General features: G+C 41.5%; 1 protein-coding gene across 3 annotated transcripts in view; it reads right to left on the bottom strand.

The window, feature by feature from the left end:
• VTI1A (vesicle transport through interaction with t-SNAREs 1A) overlaps positions 1–19,084 on the bottom strand; it is a 333,655-nt gene extending 314,571 nt beyond the window's left edge. For all 3 annotated transcript variants that reach the window (XM_065407890.1, XM_065407891.1, XM_065407889.1), the window contains exons 1-3: positions 18,917–19,084; positions 12,974–13,032; positions 1,285–1,395 (exon numbers count right to left, since the gene is read on the bottom strand). In XM_065407890.1, coding sequence (XP_065263962.1) covers positions 1,285–1,395; positions 12,974–13,032; positions 18,917–19,010 — 264 coding nt within the window. In that variant the 5' untranslated portion in view covers positions 19,011–19,084. The remainder of the gene's footprint in view (positions 1–1,284; positions 1,396–12,973; positions 13,033–18,916) is intronic.
• Positions 19,085–19,347: the final 263 nt, after the last annotated feature.

Genomic DNA, 19,347 nt, shown 5'->3' with positions numbered 1-19,347 from the left:
TTCTCTTTTCCATCCTTTACTCTTTTCCTCCATTTTTCTGGTAAATAGCTTGCTTGTTTTTTTTCCATCACTTCGATCTATTCCCTCTTTTCTTCTCTCTCTGCGCTGTTTGCATTCCCTCATCCCCATCCCAGGCTCTTCCATCACTTATTTTCTATTGCTCAGTCATAGGCCCCTCTCATTTCTTCTCTTCCCCCAAGCAACCCTGTTTCATCATTATACAGATCCCAGTCTGTTCTCACTGGGCCCTCACCTCCTACCCAATTCCAGTTTCTCCCTTTTCTTCTCCCTGTGAAGGTGACATGGCTAATCTCCCTTCTCTTAGCTATTTAGAGCATGGCAGGCAGTAAGAAAGGGGCAAAGAGTTTCCATGGGGACATAGGGGGTTCTCAACATACATAGTAACGTTCACTCCCCAACTACAGATAGCACTCTCTGTCAGTCTGGTGCTCTACCCTTGGGATGCAATGGAGCATTAAGCTGCTTACCCTATAATGTCACATGTACTACTTACACCCAGAAAGAAATAGCAGATGGATTTGAAGTCTTCAGTCAGCCCTTTTAGAAGCAATTTTGTGTGTACACAAATCCATTCGCTACTTCAAAGTCAAAAGAAACAGTACCGGTGGCTTGCAGGCTACACAAGCACACAGACAGGAGAACCATGCTAGTTTGCTTTTGGTACCTGAAAGATCCACTGAGGATAACTGATTTGAAAAACAGCCAATGAGTATCCAAACATCAAGGAAAAGAAATCATGGATATTGAGTAATGAAGTGAACTTGGGATTCATTTCATAAGTGTAGTTTATAACTGGTAACTTATAAACATGGTACTTCATACTAGTCTCATAATACCCTGTAAAATTAAGTGACTTCTCACAGTATAAGTACAATGGTCTGCTATTGAGTCCTTGCCAAGAAACAGGGCTAGAAGAGTGTGGACAGAGAGAGATGGGGGGGCGGAAGAAGGGGGGGGCACAATGGTAGGAGCAAGTAGTCTGCAGAGTTTAACTGGGACTGCAGACTAGCAAACGATTAGGGAGGTTCTTCCCCATATAAGCACTTTGCGCAGATATTATTGCATTTGTGGACAGGGAGAGGACAGCTCCTTCCACCCTTGCATGAGTTAAGACTATTCTCTCCCCCAAAGTCTGCCCATGTGGAGTTGATTGGAGAAAGTTGGGGAAATGGAAGAAAGTGATTACTTCATTCTGAAACACAGTTACACTAAGGTAAGTTTCTTCTTAAATGCCGTCCTTTATCATATGTAAAATATACTCACAAAATCCGCTTCAAGTTTTCCCATTTCTTGTTTGTAGCTCCTCATTCTACTGCTATACATTCCTCGGCTTTGGGCGGGGATTTCTCGAACTTCGAGTTCCATCTGTTCAAGCTAGTAATTGAAAAACAGGAGAGAAACTTACGTTTATTTTATGTTCAGCTACATCCTTGTTTTGTTCACATTTATATATGAAATTTCAGTGACAGCCTCTAGCTTTCAGTATGGTCTTCTGATTACCTTTTCCTCCCTCTTGCTAAGTGGGCTGACACTCAAGGAAACTGCACAAAGTCAGAGTGAATCAGATGTAATTAGAACCCAGGAATGGTGTAGCTGCTAATTATTTGCTCTACCGATTGGACTGCAGCCTCCTTAGTATGCTGCTGCCTGTTTAGGAATGGTATTTTGCCACAGTGAAGAATCCATTATCTACTTTTTAAAATACTGCTTTCAGTTCACTTTTAAAAAAAAGACAACAGAAAAAAAATAGTACCTTTCCATAATAGCAGTAGGCACGCTGGACAATATTTACTCATTTTCCACTGATCTCAGCCATGACAGTATGGCACGGGAAGAGAAATGTCTTTCATTTAGGTAAAGTCCCAAACTACTATTTGCAGAATTTTATAAGAGATAGATAAGCATTTACACAGAAAACTATTTCCAGTTTGAGATTTCAGTCTCATGCCACAGGAAAGGCACCGGATTTAATCAACGGATTTATAAAATATTCACTTAAAAGTCATTCAGCCTGATCTATTCAGAACACATATGGTACTTAGTGGGAAATTGTACGGCATAGTTTCTCTAAATGGTTTTCTGGTAATAAAGAGAAATAAATATATAAAGCAAGTTTTACTTCTATATTATTCTTTGTCTTAGGCCCAACTTTCCAAAACTGAAAGTTAGTGGTTATAATTTAAATGGCTTGCATAGTACCAGTTTCAGTGGACAGTTAGGAAAAATCTGTCATATGAAACCTCTCCTTAACTATAGAGATATTCAGATTTAAAAGATCAAAAGGAAAAAGCTATGAAATGCAACTGAAAAGAATCTTTGTTCCTTTTAACAAACAAGCAAACAAAAAAAAGAGTGACCAGGCCACCAAGCAAATCCTGTTGGACTATAACCTGTTACTCAGGTGAAACAAAACTGTCCAACCTCAGACCCATTTACTCAAGTCCTATGCACCATCCAGGACAGTTGAAGACAGGGCCGGCTCTACCATTTTTGCCAAAGCAAAAAAAAATAAATAAAAAAATAGCCGTCCGAACTGCCAAAGCAAAGAAAAAAAAGGGGTGTGTGCCTGGAGCTGGCCCTGGTCAGATCACTATCCTGGGACATTTAGGCCTAATCACAAAACCAATGGTGTAGTTTTTCATAACAATTTTTCAACTGAGACCCTAGAAAGGGAAGGGGATTGACTAGATGGGCCTGACAGGGATTCCACCTTAAAAGTAACTCCCAGGATTTGGATTTCAGTAACTATTTATCTCAATTTGATTTAGTGTTCCTCCAAGAAACTTGGGTTCTAAGTATGAGTCCGATTTACCAGGCTTTGAATCTGTATTTGAATTCTGAAGAGGGTGTTAAGCATGCAAAGAGGGGTAAACCTGCAAATGGTCTTGCCCTGCTCATCTCCAAGTTAAATGTTATAACTAGTAAATAACACCAGGCAATCCCTATTTTCAAGCCTCTAGTATTATTTTCCCAAATAAATGTACTCCATTAGCCCTGAATATACATATGCCCCTTCGAGCTTCCCTTTCTATAGTGTGTCTTTCTGAGCAGGGCTTGAATTTCTCATTGACTTGTTTACGGAAAAGTTGTTCTTTTGGGAAATTTTATGACCAACCGAGTTCTGGGGATAAGGAATTTTTTAGTTTTCCCCCTCCTCATTTAACAGGGTGTGATCTTCACTTCCCCCGGACACGCTAAGGACAAGGTAAGAAATACTCCAGGTTGTAAATTTTCTGTAATTTTAAATAGGTTTTGGTTGGAGACTTTGAATGGTAGAGATGGCAATGATCTGGAGGGTCATTTTTCACTCATCTTCTAGATGGGGCAATGTGTTAGACTATATTGCAGTTTCTATTTTAAGGTGGTCTTGTTTCTCTAGTTTTATAGTGGCTTTTACAGACAGTGATCGTTAACACCTGGAGGTGAATTTCTGCCCTTCAGCCACTTTTTCCAAAAGGGATTTTGACAGATTGTGTTTTACTCCTGATTTTGAAAGTGTAAACTCAAGATATATTAAGTGGAATCAGTTATTTGGTACAGTGATTAGGACACAAGCCTATGACTTGGAAGACCCAAGTTCAGTTTCCTACTCCACCAAAAGACTTCTTATATCACCATTGGCAAGTCACTTAGGGAATTAATTCAGAGACACTATCCGTAAAAATAGGGTTTCTAACATTTGCCAACTTTGCAGAGGTGCTGTGGATAAATATATTAAAGATTGAGAAGCAATTTGAGATCTAATGAGAAGCACTAGATAGTAGTAGTAGTAATAAAGCCTCAAGTCAGAGAGAAGCTCATACCCAGTGATTTGTTAAGTTTTGAAGAATAAGCTTTTTGGACCTTAATTTTTGATCACAAGCACACACAAACTGAGACTGTTAAATTACAGGATGATTCAACCGTTAATTTTTTTTTTTTTTTTTTTTTTTAATCCTTTAGAAGATAAGAGAATCTGTCATGACTCGGATTGCTTCAGTTTATAAAAAACATTTTCAGATTATTGCAAGGGATCTGAGAAATAATAGTGCCTCTTATTCTATTAAGATATTAGTTATCCTTAGAAACGACTATAAAAAATGCTGAATAAGAAAAAGTTGCATCATCAAAAGGTCCTTTGGAAGAAATTTGAATTCACTGCCACAAACAAAAATCTCCTCTATTTTACATGATGGCAGCAATGGTCTACCACAAGATTAACGTAAAATTTGACGCTCTTTTCCCAGACATGCTTTGGAGAGACATTTTTCTGCCTTGTACAATGATAATCCATCTATTAACCCTTTGGTTTGGTCTACCTCGATGGACCTCACCTGCTATCCTTATCCAGAATGGCCCACAGTCTCCACCATGGAAGTCAGAATTTTGATAAAACCAATGTAATAAAAGGGAGGATTTTATCCCAGCAGAAGTCTATAAGGAATATACTGTTTGATGGGCCCCTGTGTTAGCAAAATTATTTACTAATAAAAATATGTAGGGATTGCCCCCCCCTTTCCCCCAAAGTGACAAATGAACCTAGAAATTATCAACCTATTAGCCTTTTAGACATGGTTGTTAATATCCATACCAAGTATCTCCTGTGGAGATTAGAGGACTGGAAAGAGTTGTAATTTATTTGTTGAGGAACAAGCCAATTTCAAGAAGGACTGCTCTACCAACAGTTATTTTGCCCTCTCTCACCCAACTTATAAACTTTGTTCCACCAAGAGGGGAAGTTTTATACAGCCTTCGTTGATCTGAAATCAGATTTTGATTCCATTAAGAGAGAGAGTCTCTGGGATAAATTTGTGAGGATTTGCATAGTTTTTAAGTTACTCTCTCTTTTGAGAAACCTTCATAGCCAAAGAGTGGCCAGAGTTAAAGATATGATCAGTTAGGGTGAAAAGTTGAGCTATGGCCATCATTATGGGAGTCTGTCTGGGCTGCTTATTGGCTCTCTCTTTCTTTAGTTTTCACATTAAATGAGCTTGCAGCAGTTTTAGAAGGGGAGCAGTATATCCCGCCCAAAATTTTGGATTAGTCTGTATTGGTCCTTTATGCAAACAACATGGTTTTGCTGTCCCAAACGATATATAAGTAGTGCATAAGTTTACATGCTTCGGTGAAAAATAATAAAGTTTCTTCCTTGCTGTCATCATGAGGGTAGATAAGGAGATTTTTTTTTTTTGCCTAGGCTGGTAACTTTTCATGAATATCATGCGAGGTACTGCAGTATATATACTATAGCAGAGAAAACAGATTTCATTCTGCAGCTATTAAATATAATCAAGTTTCATGCTTATTCATAGATTTCAGCATGCATGCTTACAAATATTATATTGGTCTTTCAAATACAATCAAGGTGAGTAGAGCTAGATTGCAACATTTTTTCCTGAAAAGCATGAAAAAAGAAAACTGAAGGTAAACTTAAAAAGTATCTTTTGCCCTACTATTACCGATACTTGTTCAATCATAATGCAATGGAAGCTAAAGGAAAAGTATGTAATATGTAATCCTGGGAGATGTATTCTTTCAGTTCTTACAGTGCAATGGTGGGGACAGCTGTACAGAATCATTCCCACAACAGCAGTATTACGGTCTACTCTTATTTCATAATAAGGAACAGATTATAAATTTAGACAAATTGGAAAATATGGCTAGATCTCTTGATTCACATATGTTTCAACATAACCTACCCACACCCCCATTGGCTAAGAACAAAGCTTAGGAATAGACCACAGCAAGCTTAGAAGACCACACAGCACAACACTCCTGCCCATTTCTAGTACAAATCTTAGCCTTTCAAAAATGATGTGTCCTTTAGTTATTATTTTTTAGAATATCTTTATAGTCAACTGCAAAAGAACAAAGAATGGGCAAATTATTGAAGTGTGCTATAGGACCAGTATACATAGCCAGTATACATAGCCTCCTCTATGAAGACAGATTATCTCAGAATTTACTATGCATAGAGGAGTCCGCCCCACTCCCGCCCCAAACAAAATATCAGATTTACTAGGGAAGGAATTGGATGCCACAAGCAAATAAATCCGTGGTTCTCAACCCGCGGGCCACTTGAGGCCCTATCACCTCACAGCTGCAGCCCATGTGACATCCTCACGGCCGTACAGGTAGTGTGTGTGTGTGTGTGTGTATGTATATATATATATATATATATATATATATATATATATATAGTGGATGCAGCCCACATAACACACAGAGAGCTGCACATACAGCCCACAATAATAAATGGGTTGAGAACCCCTGAAACAGAATAAAAATACAACTGGTATCAAAAATGCTTTATCTCAACCGGGAGCAAGAGTTACACATTTTACCCAATTTTCCTACTTAAAAAAAAAAAAAAGATTTCTAATACAGTAATTCATGACAATCACATACATGCACATGATAGGTATCCAATAATATGCTCTATTTTGTGTCTGCCTTTGTACTGTGTACCAGCTGCCTTCTCCTGCAGGTAACAGCAGACCTGTTCCCCTCTAGTCAATGCAGCTTAAGAAAGGAAGCACCCCAATATTCAAAGAATCATGAATGTTTAGCAGGTTGCTACTAAGTACACGCACTTGATAAATACTGGTGCTATTAAAGCAAATTAAACTACTTGGTAGCATATGCCATGGAAAGTGCCTACTTATCCCTGATGAAAACTCAGCTGACAGACAGCACCCTATGCAAGTACAGATATGGTAGTATTAATACTTAATAAAACCAACCTGGTGATATAATAACTAGCAGAATTAGTCCATACAAGTGGAATCTGGCATTTGAACATAATAAAAAAACAATTACAAATAAATACTCCCACAGCACGTTTAAAAGGAGCATCTTTTTACATATCTACTTACCTCGTTAGATCATGAGCCTTCCTCATTCGATCATTTAGCTTCACCCATAGATCCAAAATATGCTTGACACTGGAAGTTAATCCAGAGTCTATCCAAAATGAGTGAGCCTTACTCCTAACATCATATAGGCACCATAGTGGTAAGTAACAAAGATGCGTAGATAAAACCAAGGCTTCTCAGTTACTTGCTGTTCTTACAAAAAGCCTTCCACATGTTGGTTAGTGCTGGAGTAGAGTCACATAAAGAGGATTTGGGATTCTTTACCGAACAGTTCAACAACTGCTTTTAGAATATTTATTGGTATAATAGATTACCAAATATCATATTAGTGTCCTTCCATTTTTTTCCAGGCAAAGAGTAGGTAATGATTGCAGTTCCCTCAAATAGCCATTTAAAAAAAAAATCCACTAGTGTCCTATGTGCTAGTAATGTCAAATAACCAGATTTTTTTGACCATGATGTTGTTGTCATAAAACACATAAATTTACAATTAGGTCCAAGGTTATCCTTTTCATTTCAAAATGTCACGATCAGCAGGTCATTCCTTTATGACATTTACTGTGCAACAGAAATTCTTATCCAATGTTAACCAATTTGTTCTCAGAGAGGATAATACCTTCTGAATAAAAAGTTAATTTATTATCTGCGAACAATGATTTCTGAAAGCTATCAGAGAGAGAGAGAGACTTCACAGCGGCCTACGGTTCCATTAATGGCAGTCTCCCTCTTAGCTGCACAGAATTACGCAAACAAATTGTTAAGGCTTGCTTTTTTTCAGCATTTTATGTGAACTGTAATACTGTTTGGATTCTAAAGACCGGAGGTAAACAAAAAGTATTTAGAGCAAACAAAACTAAGCCTATCAGCCACACAAATACTATTTTCTAATAATATGAGAAAATTACTTTAGCACATTCTGAAATGCAACTTTATTAAACATGAAATTTGTGTACTATACAGCCAAGTTACCGTCAAGGGAAAGAAGATGCATACATAACTGGAGTGCTAAGCTACATGCAATCTCTTGTGTTTCAAAAAGACAACCTCTTAATTCTCAAGTATCGTAGAATCATAGAAATACAGGTCTCGAAGGGACCCAGTAAGTCATCAAATCTAACCCTCTGCTCAGAGGCAGGATCAAGTAAACCTAGACCATCCCTGACAGGTGTATGTCCAATCTGTACTTAAAAACCTCCAGTGATGGCGATCCCACAACCTCCCTGGGAACACCTGGAGTCCCCTGGAGCTCTGCAGACTATGTTTAAGATTTCCCGAAAGGGTCCACACCTCCATTCAAATTTTTTTACGGGTCCACAAATGAAAAAGGTTGAAAACCACTGATCTAACCTAAATCTCCCTTGCTCCAGATTAAGTAAGGGTTTCTTCAGGTATGTTAGCAACAAGAAGAAAGTCAAGGAAAAATCATGGAGCAGGTCCTCAAGGAATCAATTCTGAAGCACTTAGAGGAGAGGAAAGTGATCAGGAACAATCAGCATGGATTCACCAAGGGCAAGTCATGCCTGACTAACCTAATTGCCTTCTATGAGGAGATAACTGGCTCTATGGATGAGGGGAAAGCAGTGGATGTGTTATTTCTTGATTTTAGCAAAGCTTTTGATATGGCCTCCCACAGTATTCTTGCCAGCAAGTTAAAGAAGTATGGGCTGGATGAAAGGACTATAAGGTGGACAGAAAGCTGGCTAGATCGTCAGGCTCAACGGGTAGTGATCAATGGCTCCATGTCTAGTTGGCAGCCGGTATCAAGCAGAGTGCCCCAAGGGCCGGTCCTGGGGCCGGTTTTGTTCAATATCTTCATTAATGATCTGGAGGATGGCGTGGATGGCACTCTCAGCAAGTTTGCAGATGACACTAAACTGGGAGGAGTGGTAGATACGATGGAGGGTAGGGATAGGATACAGATGGATTTAGAAAAATTAGAGGATTGGGCCAAAAGCAATCTGATGAGGTTCAAAAAGGACAAGTGCAGAGCCTTGCACTTAGGACGGAAGAATCCCATTCACCGTTACAGACTAGGGACCGAATGGCTAGGCAGCAGTTTTGCAGAAAAGGACCTAGGGGTACAGTGGACGAGAAGCTGGATATGAGTCAACAGTGTGCCCTTGTTGCCAAGAAGGCTAACGGCATTTTGGGCTGTATAAGTAGGGGCATTGCCAGCAGATCGAAGGATGTGATCATTCCCCTCTATTCGACATTGGTGAGGCCTCATCTGGAGTACTGTGTCCAGTTTTGGACCCCACACTACAAGGAGGATGTGGAAAAATTGGAAAGAGTCCAGCGGAGGGCAACAAAAAGGTTTATGGGGCTGGAGCACATGACTTATGAGGAGAGGCTGAGGGAACTGGGATTATTTAGTCTGCAGAAGAGAAGAATGAGGGGGGATTTGATAGCTGCTTTCAACTACCTGAAAGGGGGTTCCAAAGAGGATGGATCTAGACTGTTCTCAGTGGTACCAGATGACAGAACAAGGAGTAATGGTCTCAAGTTGCAGTGGGGGAGGTTTAGGTTGGCTATTAGGAAAAACTTTTTCACTAGGAGGGTGGTGAAGCACTGGAATGGGTTACCTAGGGAGGTGGTGGAATCTTCTTCCTTAGAGGTTTCTAAGGTCAGGCTTGACAAAGCCCTGGCTGAGATGATTTAGTTGGGAATTGGTCCTGCTTTGAGCAGGGGGTTGGACTAGATGACCTCCTGAGGTCCCTTCCAACCCTGATATTCTATAATTCTTGTCCTAATTTCAGTAAAGACAGAACAACTGATAACAATCCTCTTTAAAACAGCCTTTAACATATTTGAAGATTTATCAGGTCCCCCTTCAGTCTCCTTTTCTCAAGGCTAAACATGCCCAATATTTTAACCTTTCCTCATAATAAAAGTTCTAGAAAACCTGACATATTTCTGTTGCTCTCCTCTGGACTCTAAATTGCCCACATCTTTCCTGAAGTGTGGCATCAGAACTAGACTACTGTGTTTTTTTGAAAGCATAAATACCATCAAAATAGCATTCCTACATATAGGAAGTTAAGATTATTACATTTTACTTGAGATATCATTTATTTTAGATCTCACTCTTGTTAATGGAGTCTAGGAGGCTGAAAGAAATTACACATCCAAAGCCAACTCCATTCAGGTTTCAGAGTAGCAGCCGTGTTAGTCTGTATCCGCAAAAAGAACAGGAGTACTTGTGGCACCTTCGAGACTAACAAATTTATTTGAGCATAAGTTTTCGTGGGCTACATCCCACTTCTTCGGATGCATAGAATGGAAGGTTCCATTCTATGCATCCGAAGAAGTGGGATGTAGCCCACGAAAGCTTACGCTCAAATAAATTTGTTAGTCTCAAAGGTGCCACAAGTACTCCTGTTCTATTCATTCAGTTGGCATTGCACTTTGACCCAGCTAAAAAGGCAGAAAACATGGGTTAAACACAATTAACCCTTAGGCATCATAAATAAATTCAAGCACTGTCAACAAATTCTGTTACCAAGAAGGAAGCAAAATAAAGTGAATTAAAACAAGAAAAGTTTGTTCCAATGATAGTTCTTTGATCAGATAGTACAACTGAACAAATCTATGTACCAAGACTACAAGTGGTAGCAATTTAGGGCAATGGTTTGTTTTGTTTTTCTATTGTAGCCCTTACTTTAAAAGGAAACTTTTTAAATCAGTTCTGTTATTAGCAGTTTTTGTTCACATTGATTATTAAATCCAAGCCTTGGCATTAATCACGGACATGTTAGGTAATTGCTTAGAGCCAATAATTGCATTAAGCACTTGCAGTAGCATTAGCGATGAGATCTAAAAACAAAAGCGTGAAAGAAAAATGCAGTACATTAAATTAAGATCATCATTAGGATAAAAATGTTAAAGGAGAATTTTCTTTTTAATCTTCAGGGGAAAATAATCATCCAAATTTCTATGTACTATGACACAAGGAGAAAAATAAGTCATTAAGTCAATTTCTGCTCATTTCAACAAGCAATGATAGAGAATTACTTGGCACAGAAAACCAAAATTTGAATGATTTGTCATTGAAACACTTACAATGTAATTGCCTTGTACTAATACTGTGAGGGAGAGGGAAGAGAGAAGGTCTGTTATGTACTTGCATTGCTCCAATCATCATCATATCAGAGCACCTAGCAATCATTTAATTTATCTTTGGAACACACCTGCGAGGTAGGGAAATAATAGTATCCCTCTTTCTGAACGAGGCTACCGAGACACAGATATTAGGTCACTTTCCCAAGGTTACACAGAAAGTCTGTGGCTAAGACAGGTATTGACCCCAAATCTCCCAAGTCCCTGCCCATGGTTCTATCCACAGGAGGGCTCTGACTGTGAAACAAGGGCTCCAGCTGTGTAAGTGAACACCATGAATTTGCTTTGGCCGTATCACCCTCTTGTATCCCCATGCTCAGGAGTAAAAAAGCATTTCTACAGTATCATAAAATGTATAACAAGAATATGACATGGTCCCAGCGCTGGAGTGCGTACAGTTTAAACAGAACTCATCATTAGTGCTCATAAACAGTAACGGGGTCACGGACATAATTACTTAGAAAGGCTAGGAATGGAATCACTAAATTCAGCTCCATAGCCTAACGCTCAGGCTATATTTTTGAAACTAGTAGATCAAACTCATAATCCAATTGTAACAAGGAGCCCAAATCCCCCACAAGCAAACTGCTATTCACCACATGGAAAAAGCCAACCTCAGGTGCAATTGAATACCACATCTCATTGTCCCCTCAGCCGCAACTTAAACTGCACCCCAGACATTTAGGCAAAGAGGAACCACAAAGCTTGTTTGCTGGACTTGCAAAAAACAAAATTTATTTCCATTTACTATGAAGAAGCTCTGTCCTGAGTAATTACTAGGATTCAACAGGGAGCCTTATTAGCTATACTGGGGAAGATGAGGAAGGAGGAAAAACAGTTCCGACAATTAGGAGCTTCCATGACTTTGCCTGGCTTGAGAATTCATGAGAATAAGGACCCATTTCAGCCACCAGAAGCAAATACAGGCCTTCCAGTGAGGTCAGTAGGAATCATGTGTGTACAATCAAAAGCAGAACCCAGCCTTTAGCCTGCATAACAAGAATATAAGCAATAAGACTTGTATACTTTAGTTGAAGTGCTCCAAACCTCCCACACAAGGGGCACAGATGAAATTCTCATCATGCTACATATTACGAGAAGAAGTTAATGCTTTGATGAAAGGCTAAGATTACATTTCTCATGTTGATATAAATTTAACAAACATTAGAAAAAGAATTTGCACTCTTATACTGCCTTCCATCCATGGATGTTATTACAAGCAGTGTTTCCTCTCTCCCACTCACACATACTCCTCTTACATAACTTGCTGCATGAATACATACAATAAATAACTGCCCTGAAAATCTGGGCACACCCAAGTCACATATTGGGATATTTACCACCTGAAATCCATTATTTAATGTTCTAGCACCTATATTTTTCCTTCTTATAATTTCTGCACTATTTTTTAACATAAGAAATAGGACTGTTGATAGTGGGAATACTATAAAACCCCACAGCTGTTTATTGGAATGTGGGGTCTCTGTAGAACACTTTGAACAAAGTATATCCAATATCTAGACAATGTCTTCTAGGATCAGTATCCAGTACTACCACCAAATCCCAGTAAGATATTGAGTATCTCACTTAACAGCTCTGTGCCTCAATTTACCCAATATCTACTTCACAAGAGTATTAGGCAGGTCATATTAATTAGGGTTTCTAGAGCACTTTAAGATCTTCCAATATTCAGGCATTACAGAAATACAAAAGGTTATTTTTAAAGTTACCACACACAGATTTCTAAAAACATACCTCAAAGCCCCTAAAAGTCTACTACAAAGGTACAGAGAATATGTTACTTAACAGAAGATTGTAAGGTTTGAGACATTTCCTGCTTGTGTTTCATATTCTAATAAAAGTCTCACATTACTATGGACAGGACATTATTTCTGAATATATGCTGAATATTACATTAATGGTACTTTCATTTATTTGTTCCACGGGAATTTTCATATAACATTTGAAATTCTGTGACATACCAGCTCTCTTGCTTCTTCTAGCTGTTTCTCCACATTTGCAACCATCTGCTTCTTCTCATCTAAAATAGAATTATGAAGAGAGAAATAAAATTTTGCTCTTCGCAGCAAAGAAAAGTCATGTATACAATTTTAGAAAAAGCGTATCTAGCTCTTAGTATCTGACACAAAGGATTATTTTTGGTGTAAAATTAGTATATAATTGTGACATACTGAGGTGCAATCCAGATCAGTGAGGGGCTGTGTCACTCCTGCCCTGCAACCTTGAGTGCTTTATAATACCTTGCTGATAGTAGCTCCCACCAGGACCGCTCACAAACAGCCTTCCAGCATGCAAATCACACCTGTGATTTCTGTGAGTGTCTGTATGTAGCTACAGCCTGCCAACTACACCTGGGTTACACTCTGGCTCTCAGCAGCCTCATCATACTTCTGGGTGACCCCAACACACGCCCAATCTCAGATTTCCCCCCAGAAATGTATGTCATATACTGTCCAGCCCTCTCCTGGACAGTCCAACTATATGAAGCCCGTTATTCCTTTAAAGGTAATAATATACGCACAATTTACCACCCTACATGGAGTTACCCAGACACTTCCATTTAAACACACTGGATTAGATAAAACAATAAAACAAGTTTATTAAGTACAAAGAGATAGATTTTAAGTGAGTACAAGCAATGAGGCATAACATTCAGAAATGATTACAAGAAAATAAAGACAAAATGCTTTTTAGTGCCTAACTTAAAAAATTACAGTATATTAAATTCAAGCAAAGTTTTTCATCACATTTCCAGCACTTACTGACCAAACTCCCCCAGAGTTCAACTAAATATTTATTAATAAAAGAAAAGAACGGCGTTATAAATGGTTAACAGATCATATAAATACAAATAATTGCAAAGTCCTTATATCAGGTTTGATGGAATAGACTGCTGGCTTGTAAAGTCTCTCTGGTAACTTCCAAAAGATTGGAAGGTCTTCAGTCTATAGTTCAAAATGCTCCTTTTAGTTGAAATCCATAGTCCAGACAATTAGGGCAGGAAAAAGAGGCAACATGGAGAGGTCTCAGGTGTCTTTTTATATCCTCTGCCATGTGCATGGAAATGTACTGTCCCAAATGAAGCCCATAGCCCTTATGTGCGGTAAATTACTGGTCCAAGATGGAGTCCAGGGTCACATGAGCATATCACCATTTGCAGACTCTCAGTGGGTGGCCATAGGCCCCTTGCTGTCTGAGGCATCCTCAGGAAAAGATATCTGGGCGGGATGAGTTTCTTCTATGGCCCATTTCACACAGCACTTTGCACTGATCAGCAGTATTAGAATGAGACGTTTAGGTAAAGATAGTAGTCTAGTTTGGTGCACATGTTACAAGATATTGCTGACTTCCAAGTGCAACACCTATACATAGTATTTCCTTTCCATTCCAGCTGTTCATAATGTCTCGCCACTTCCTACCCTTTGGAGAGGCTCTCCCTTGCTCTCATAGTCGCTGTGCATTGTGCAAAAGGCAGATCTTTCTCTGAAGCATCCAGCCTGGTCATGAGTCGCTTCCACCTTCCTTTCAGTCTTCCAAATGCATACTTCCGTCATTCTGCAGCTACTCAGGGTATAGTTAAGCAGCTCCTTTCTCTATTCAAGTGTCCAGTAAAAGGATTAACAAACCATGGAAAGGGTGAGTTGGGTCTCCCAGCATAACAGATAGAATTACAATTCCATTAACGTCCATAGTGGTTTTGGAAGAAAAAAATTCATTTCATTACAAAAAACAGGAAAGTTGTCTAAAGATCCTGGCACCGTGGCACTTTCCAGACCATCCCACATTACGGTTAACAAGCCTGCCATAATGACCAAGAAGGCCTTGTATAATCAAGAATAACTTCCTCTTTCTGTTGATTAATTCCAATGCCTGGCAGTGGGGTCACAGACACAAACAGGCATGTGGCGTCCATCAATGGCCCCTATGCAATATGAAAACCACAAGTATTCAAAGTCATCAATAATCCCCTACATCATAATAATAATCTCCAAGGTTTATTATCCAGGATAATAGCATCCTCTTAATAACAGCATACACTTCCATGACTACAATACCAGCAGTAGATTTGCCAACACCAAATCGGTCAGCTTCTGACCACCAGCAATCAGGGGTGTTAAGGCTTCCAGAGGGTGATGGCCACATGCCGTTCCACACTGAGAAGGTGATCTAGCATTGCAAACCGAGGATAAGGTCTGTGCAGTTTTCCAGAAAAGCAGCCCTCTGCATCCTAAAGTTCTGCAGCCACTGCTGGTCAACCCAAGTCTGTAACAGTGTCCTGTCCCACCAGTCAGTACAGGCTGGCTGAGCCCAGAAGTGGTGCTCTACTGAGTAAAGCCAATTCAGGAAAAAGTCATGTAGAAGTAATTGCTAGCTTTCATCCTCTTGCTTCTCCTTCAGCATCCGCACAGCATCATGGTGGTTCCTGTGGTGACATCTCCTCCAAAGCCACCAACCTGCCTGAATTCCAATACATCTGGAGCACCCTGTTTGTATTAATGATGGTCAGAATCATCTTCAGCAGTGCTTTCTTCATGCTCCCTGACAGCAGTTTGAAAACAAAATTTTTTGTTTGAAACTCAGTTTGAAAATGATGCTGGCAAAATGTCTATTGCCTCCACTGCCAACCACATGCGGATAAAAATCAACTGTATCTCATTTCTGTGCACACACAATCAGCACCATTATAAGGCTCTCACAATGCATACAAGACATTTACATGGAAAATGAAATTGACGTCAAAAGAATTTAAATATACTAGATTAGGGACATTTCTCAACCAATATAATGGTCTCCATTTAACTTTTGTTAGCAATTGGCTTTCACCAATCAGCTTGCTCTGTAACTTCTTAATTACTGTTTACTAATAAAAGTATAACAACTGCTGAAAGCTTTTACAATAGGTTTTCTAATAATATTAAACCTCTGTCATTAATTTTAGATTATAAACAGTACTATTACACCAAGAAAATCTTAATTTGAACCAGAAGTTTCTTTGATTTTTGTAATTTTATAATGTCATTGGCAAATGCCTGGAAAAATACATTAATCTTCCTGGTATAACGTTAGTTGTTCAAATAGAAAGAATACATAAATGACAAAGTCATTTTAAAATGCAGTTTTACCCTGACAAGTGACCAAAGAAGAAATCTGCTCTCTGAATGTATTCAGAATTGTATCTGAATAGTAAGACATGTTTTAATCACATTTCACTCCCATCTTATTCTGTTCTCTCAAATTCTTATGATGTACCTATCACCATCATAGCCCTGCAAAAGCATCGCATCTATAAGAAAGAGGGCTGTCTGTCTGCAGGCTCAGGAAAATAATGCAGAACCAGTTTACATGTGTGAAGTAGTCTTCACAAGCTTAAGTACTACAATTCTTTTTTTAAAAAGTTTTTAAATTAAAGTTTGAGTCCTGCCAAAAATGACAGATTAGGCCCTCCCCTCCCCCCATAACTAGCAAATAGGTAAAAAGATTTTTCAAGTCCTGAAATAAGTAATCCTTACAACACCCAAGTAAAGAAGGCAAGTAGGATTCCCTCTTTCATTTAATACAAAAGAAAAAAGCACACCCAAAGAAAACTAAAGAAGAGGTTGAGAGACTGTTTGCCTACAAATATATAGCATGCCAGGGGACAGTATTAGAACTCAGACAACAGACAGTGTTGAAAGCATGTAACAGTTTTAGCACCTAGATGTTAGAGCTCTAGAAAAGCATCACCAGTCAGGGGATATTCTCCTTTGGCTCAAGCAGTCAAACTGTTATTAATATACTTTTGATTCATACCCTAGGAGGGACAGAGTTCTCAGACACTAAGGAACATTAATAAAACACAAGAAGCCATCAGCTTAATTTCCTTAAGACCTGCTGGGGCTTCACAGAAAATCTATTTAGAAGCCACTCCCCTGATCCAAATTTTCTTGGCTTTTCTAACGCTATTTGCCTTCACAGAAGATATTTCTTCCTCAAGACGTCTTTTGTTCCTACGGCTTGTTGGTTCTGTAATACCACACAGCCTTGGTTAAGTTCCCCACTGGGACACTTATGTATTGTGACAATAAGGACTGTTAGTTGAGTCATCCTTCTAAACGAATCAATAGTCTCTCAACATCTGCTAAATTCTTGAATGTTGGGGAAAAAATTAACCAGAAGTTCTCCTATTCAAATAAATTCAAAGGGAAGCTTCTAGCAGGTCCATCTCATGCAGCAGAAGGAAACAAGGTCAGCGGGATTCAGGAGCTCTGCCATATAAAGGAAATTTGTATTATGCAGAAGCAGCACTACTACACCCCCCCACCCTCCTGCTTTCAGAGTGGGGGAGAGGGCCATTAGCAGTCTTTCCCAAAAGTCTGCTGAAGCACACCACCTCATATCTATCGCTCCTCATCTTTTTTTATTCTTTTTAGTTGAACAACTGAGATTATGCTGAGACGATTAATGTATTTATCCAGCCATTCTCCAATGAGGTTATGAAATTACAAAAATCAAAGCAATTTCTTGTACTTTGGTAGCATCTACATAGCATCCAATCACAGACTAGGGCCTTGTTGTGCTTGATACTGTACAACCACAGAGCAATGTCTTTTTAAACAATGTGCTCTATATCAGCCAGAAAATTATGGCCCGTTATGGAGAAGATCAAATGATATGCTCTCAATGCTCCCTTATGCTGGGTTTTAAAAATCTGTGCATCCATGGTTACCGAAATACCTTTCCACTTGTGACCAGAGTGCAAACTGAGCTACTGTCCCCTTCCTGAGCCTGCAGGCAGCACTCCAGTGCATCTGCTGCTGCTGCTGCTCAGACCTTCCCCCACCAATGGAGAAAATGTTTCATGTTTATCAGACTCTTATTAGCGACGGTCTGACAGGGAACGGCGGACACTCCAATGCAATATTGGGGGAGGTCCTGCTACAAACTCCGCGTCCCTCCGCACGGAAGGCGGGCGGTGCCTCAGACCCTCTCAGCGACCTACAGATAACGAGGTGTCCGGGATACGTGCCCGGCACCTGCCACAGGGGCTGAAAGTAGCACCGACGCTGGGTCCCTCCCCACCTACTCACGCCAGCCCACCCCAAGCACCCCGCCCCCCTGCCCTCACACTCCCCCACGCAGGTACCCCGCCCCCCTGCCCTCACACTCCCCCACGCAGGTACCCCCGCCCCCCCTGCCCTCACACTCCCCCACGCAGGTACCCCTGCCCTCACACTCCCCCACGCAGGTACCCCTGCCCTCACACTCCCCCACGCAGGTACCCCCGCCCCCTGCCCTCACACTCCCCCACGCAGGTACCCCGCCCCCCTGACCTCACACTCCCCCACGCAGGTACTCTGCCCTCACACTCCCCCACGCAGGTACTCTGCCCTCACACTCCCCCACGCAGGTACCCCGCCCCCCCTGCCCTCACACTCCCCCACGCAGGTACCCCGCCCCCCTGCCCTCACACTCCCCCACGCAGGTACCCCGCCCCCCTGCCCTCACACTCCCCCACGCAGGTACCCCGCCCCCCTGCCCTCACACTCCCCCACGCAGGTACCCCGCCCCCCTGCCCTCACACTCCCCCACGCAGGTACTCTGCCCTCACACTCCCCCACGCAGGTACCCCGCCCCCCTGCCCTCACACTCCCCCACGCAGGTACCCCTGCCCTCACACTCCCCCACGCAGGTACCCCGCCCCCCTGCCCTCACACTCCCCCACGCAGGTACCCCGCCCTCCTGCCCTCACACTCCCCCACGCAGGTACCCCGCCCTCCTGCCCTCACACTCCCCCACGCAGGTACCCCGCCCCCCTGCCCTCACACTCCCCCACGCAGGTACCCCGCCCCCCTGCCCTCACACTCCCCCACGCAGGTACCCCGCCCTACTGCCCTGCACCCAGGCACCCAGCCCCTCCGACTCACCGCCCAGCAGCTTGGGCACCTTCCCGATCCTGCCCGTGATCTCCGCTGTCAGCACCGCGAAGTCCTGCTCGTAGCCCTCGAAGTCGGAGGACATGGTAGCGGCAGGGTCCGGGCCGGAGACGGCGGCGGTAAGGAGAAGCCGGTCTCAGCTGCTCACGGCCAAGAGGCTTCCGCGTTGTGCCGCAGCCAAAAGCGTCCCTCCTGGAATCGGCAACCCCTGACAATGGTTCCGACGCTGACCCCGCGATGCCGCCTTCCCTGGAGCGCCGAGAGCTGCCCATCCCCCGCCCGCTACCCGCCGAGTCCCTGACCCGAGCCCGGGGAATAATCGTCCCCTCAGGGGCCACGAACTGCGTCCGGAATCAACATCGGCAGGAGGATTTCCGAGGGGACCCACTTCTGAGCTTAACCGCCAGGGCCGGAAAAAAAGA

Source organism: Emys orbicularis, chromosome 7 (genome assembly GCF_028017835.1).
Source record: "Emys orbicularis isolate rEmyOrb1 chromosome 7, rEmyOrb1.hap1, whole genome shotgun sequence".
Classification (NCBI taxonomy): Eukaryota; Metazoa; Chordata; order Testudines; family Emydidae; genus Emys; species Emys orbicularis.
Note: the sequence above shows the minus strand (reverse complement) of the source record. Positions and strands in the feature narration are given on the sequence as shown.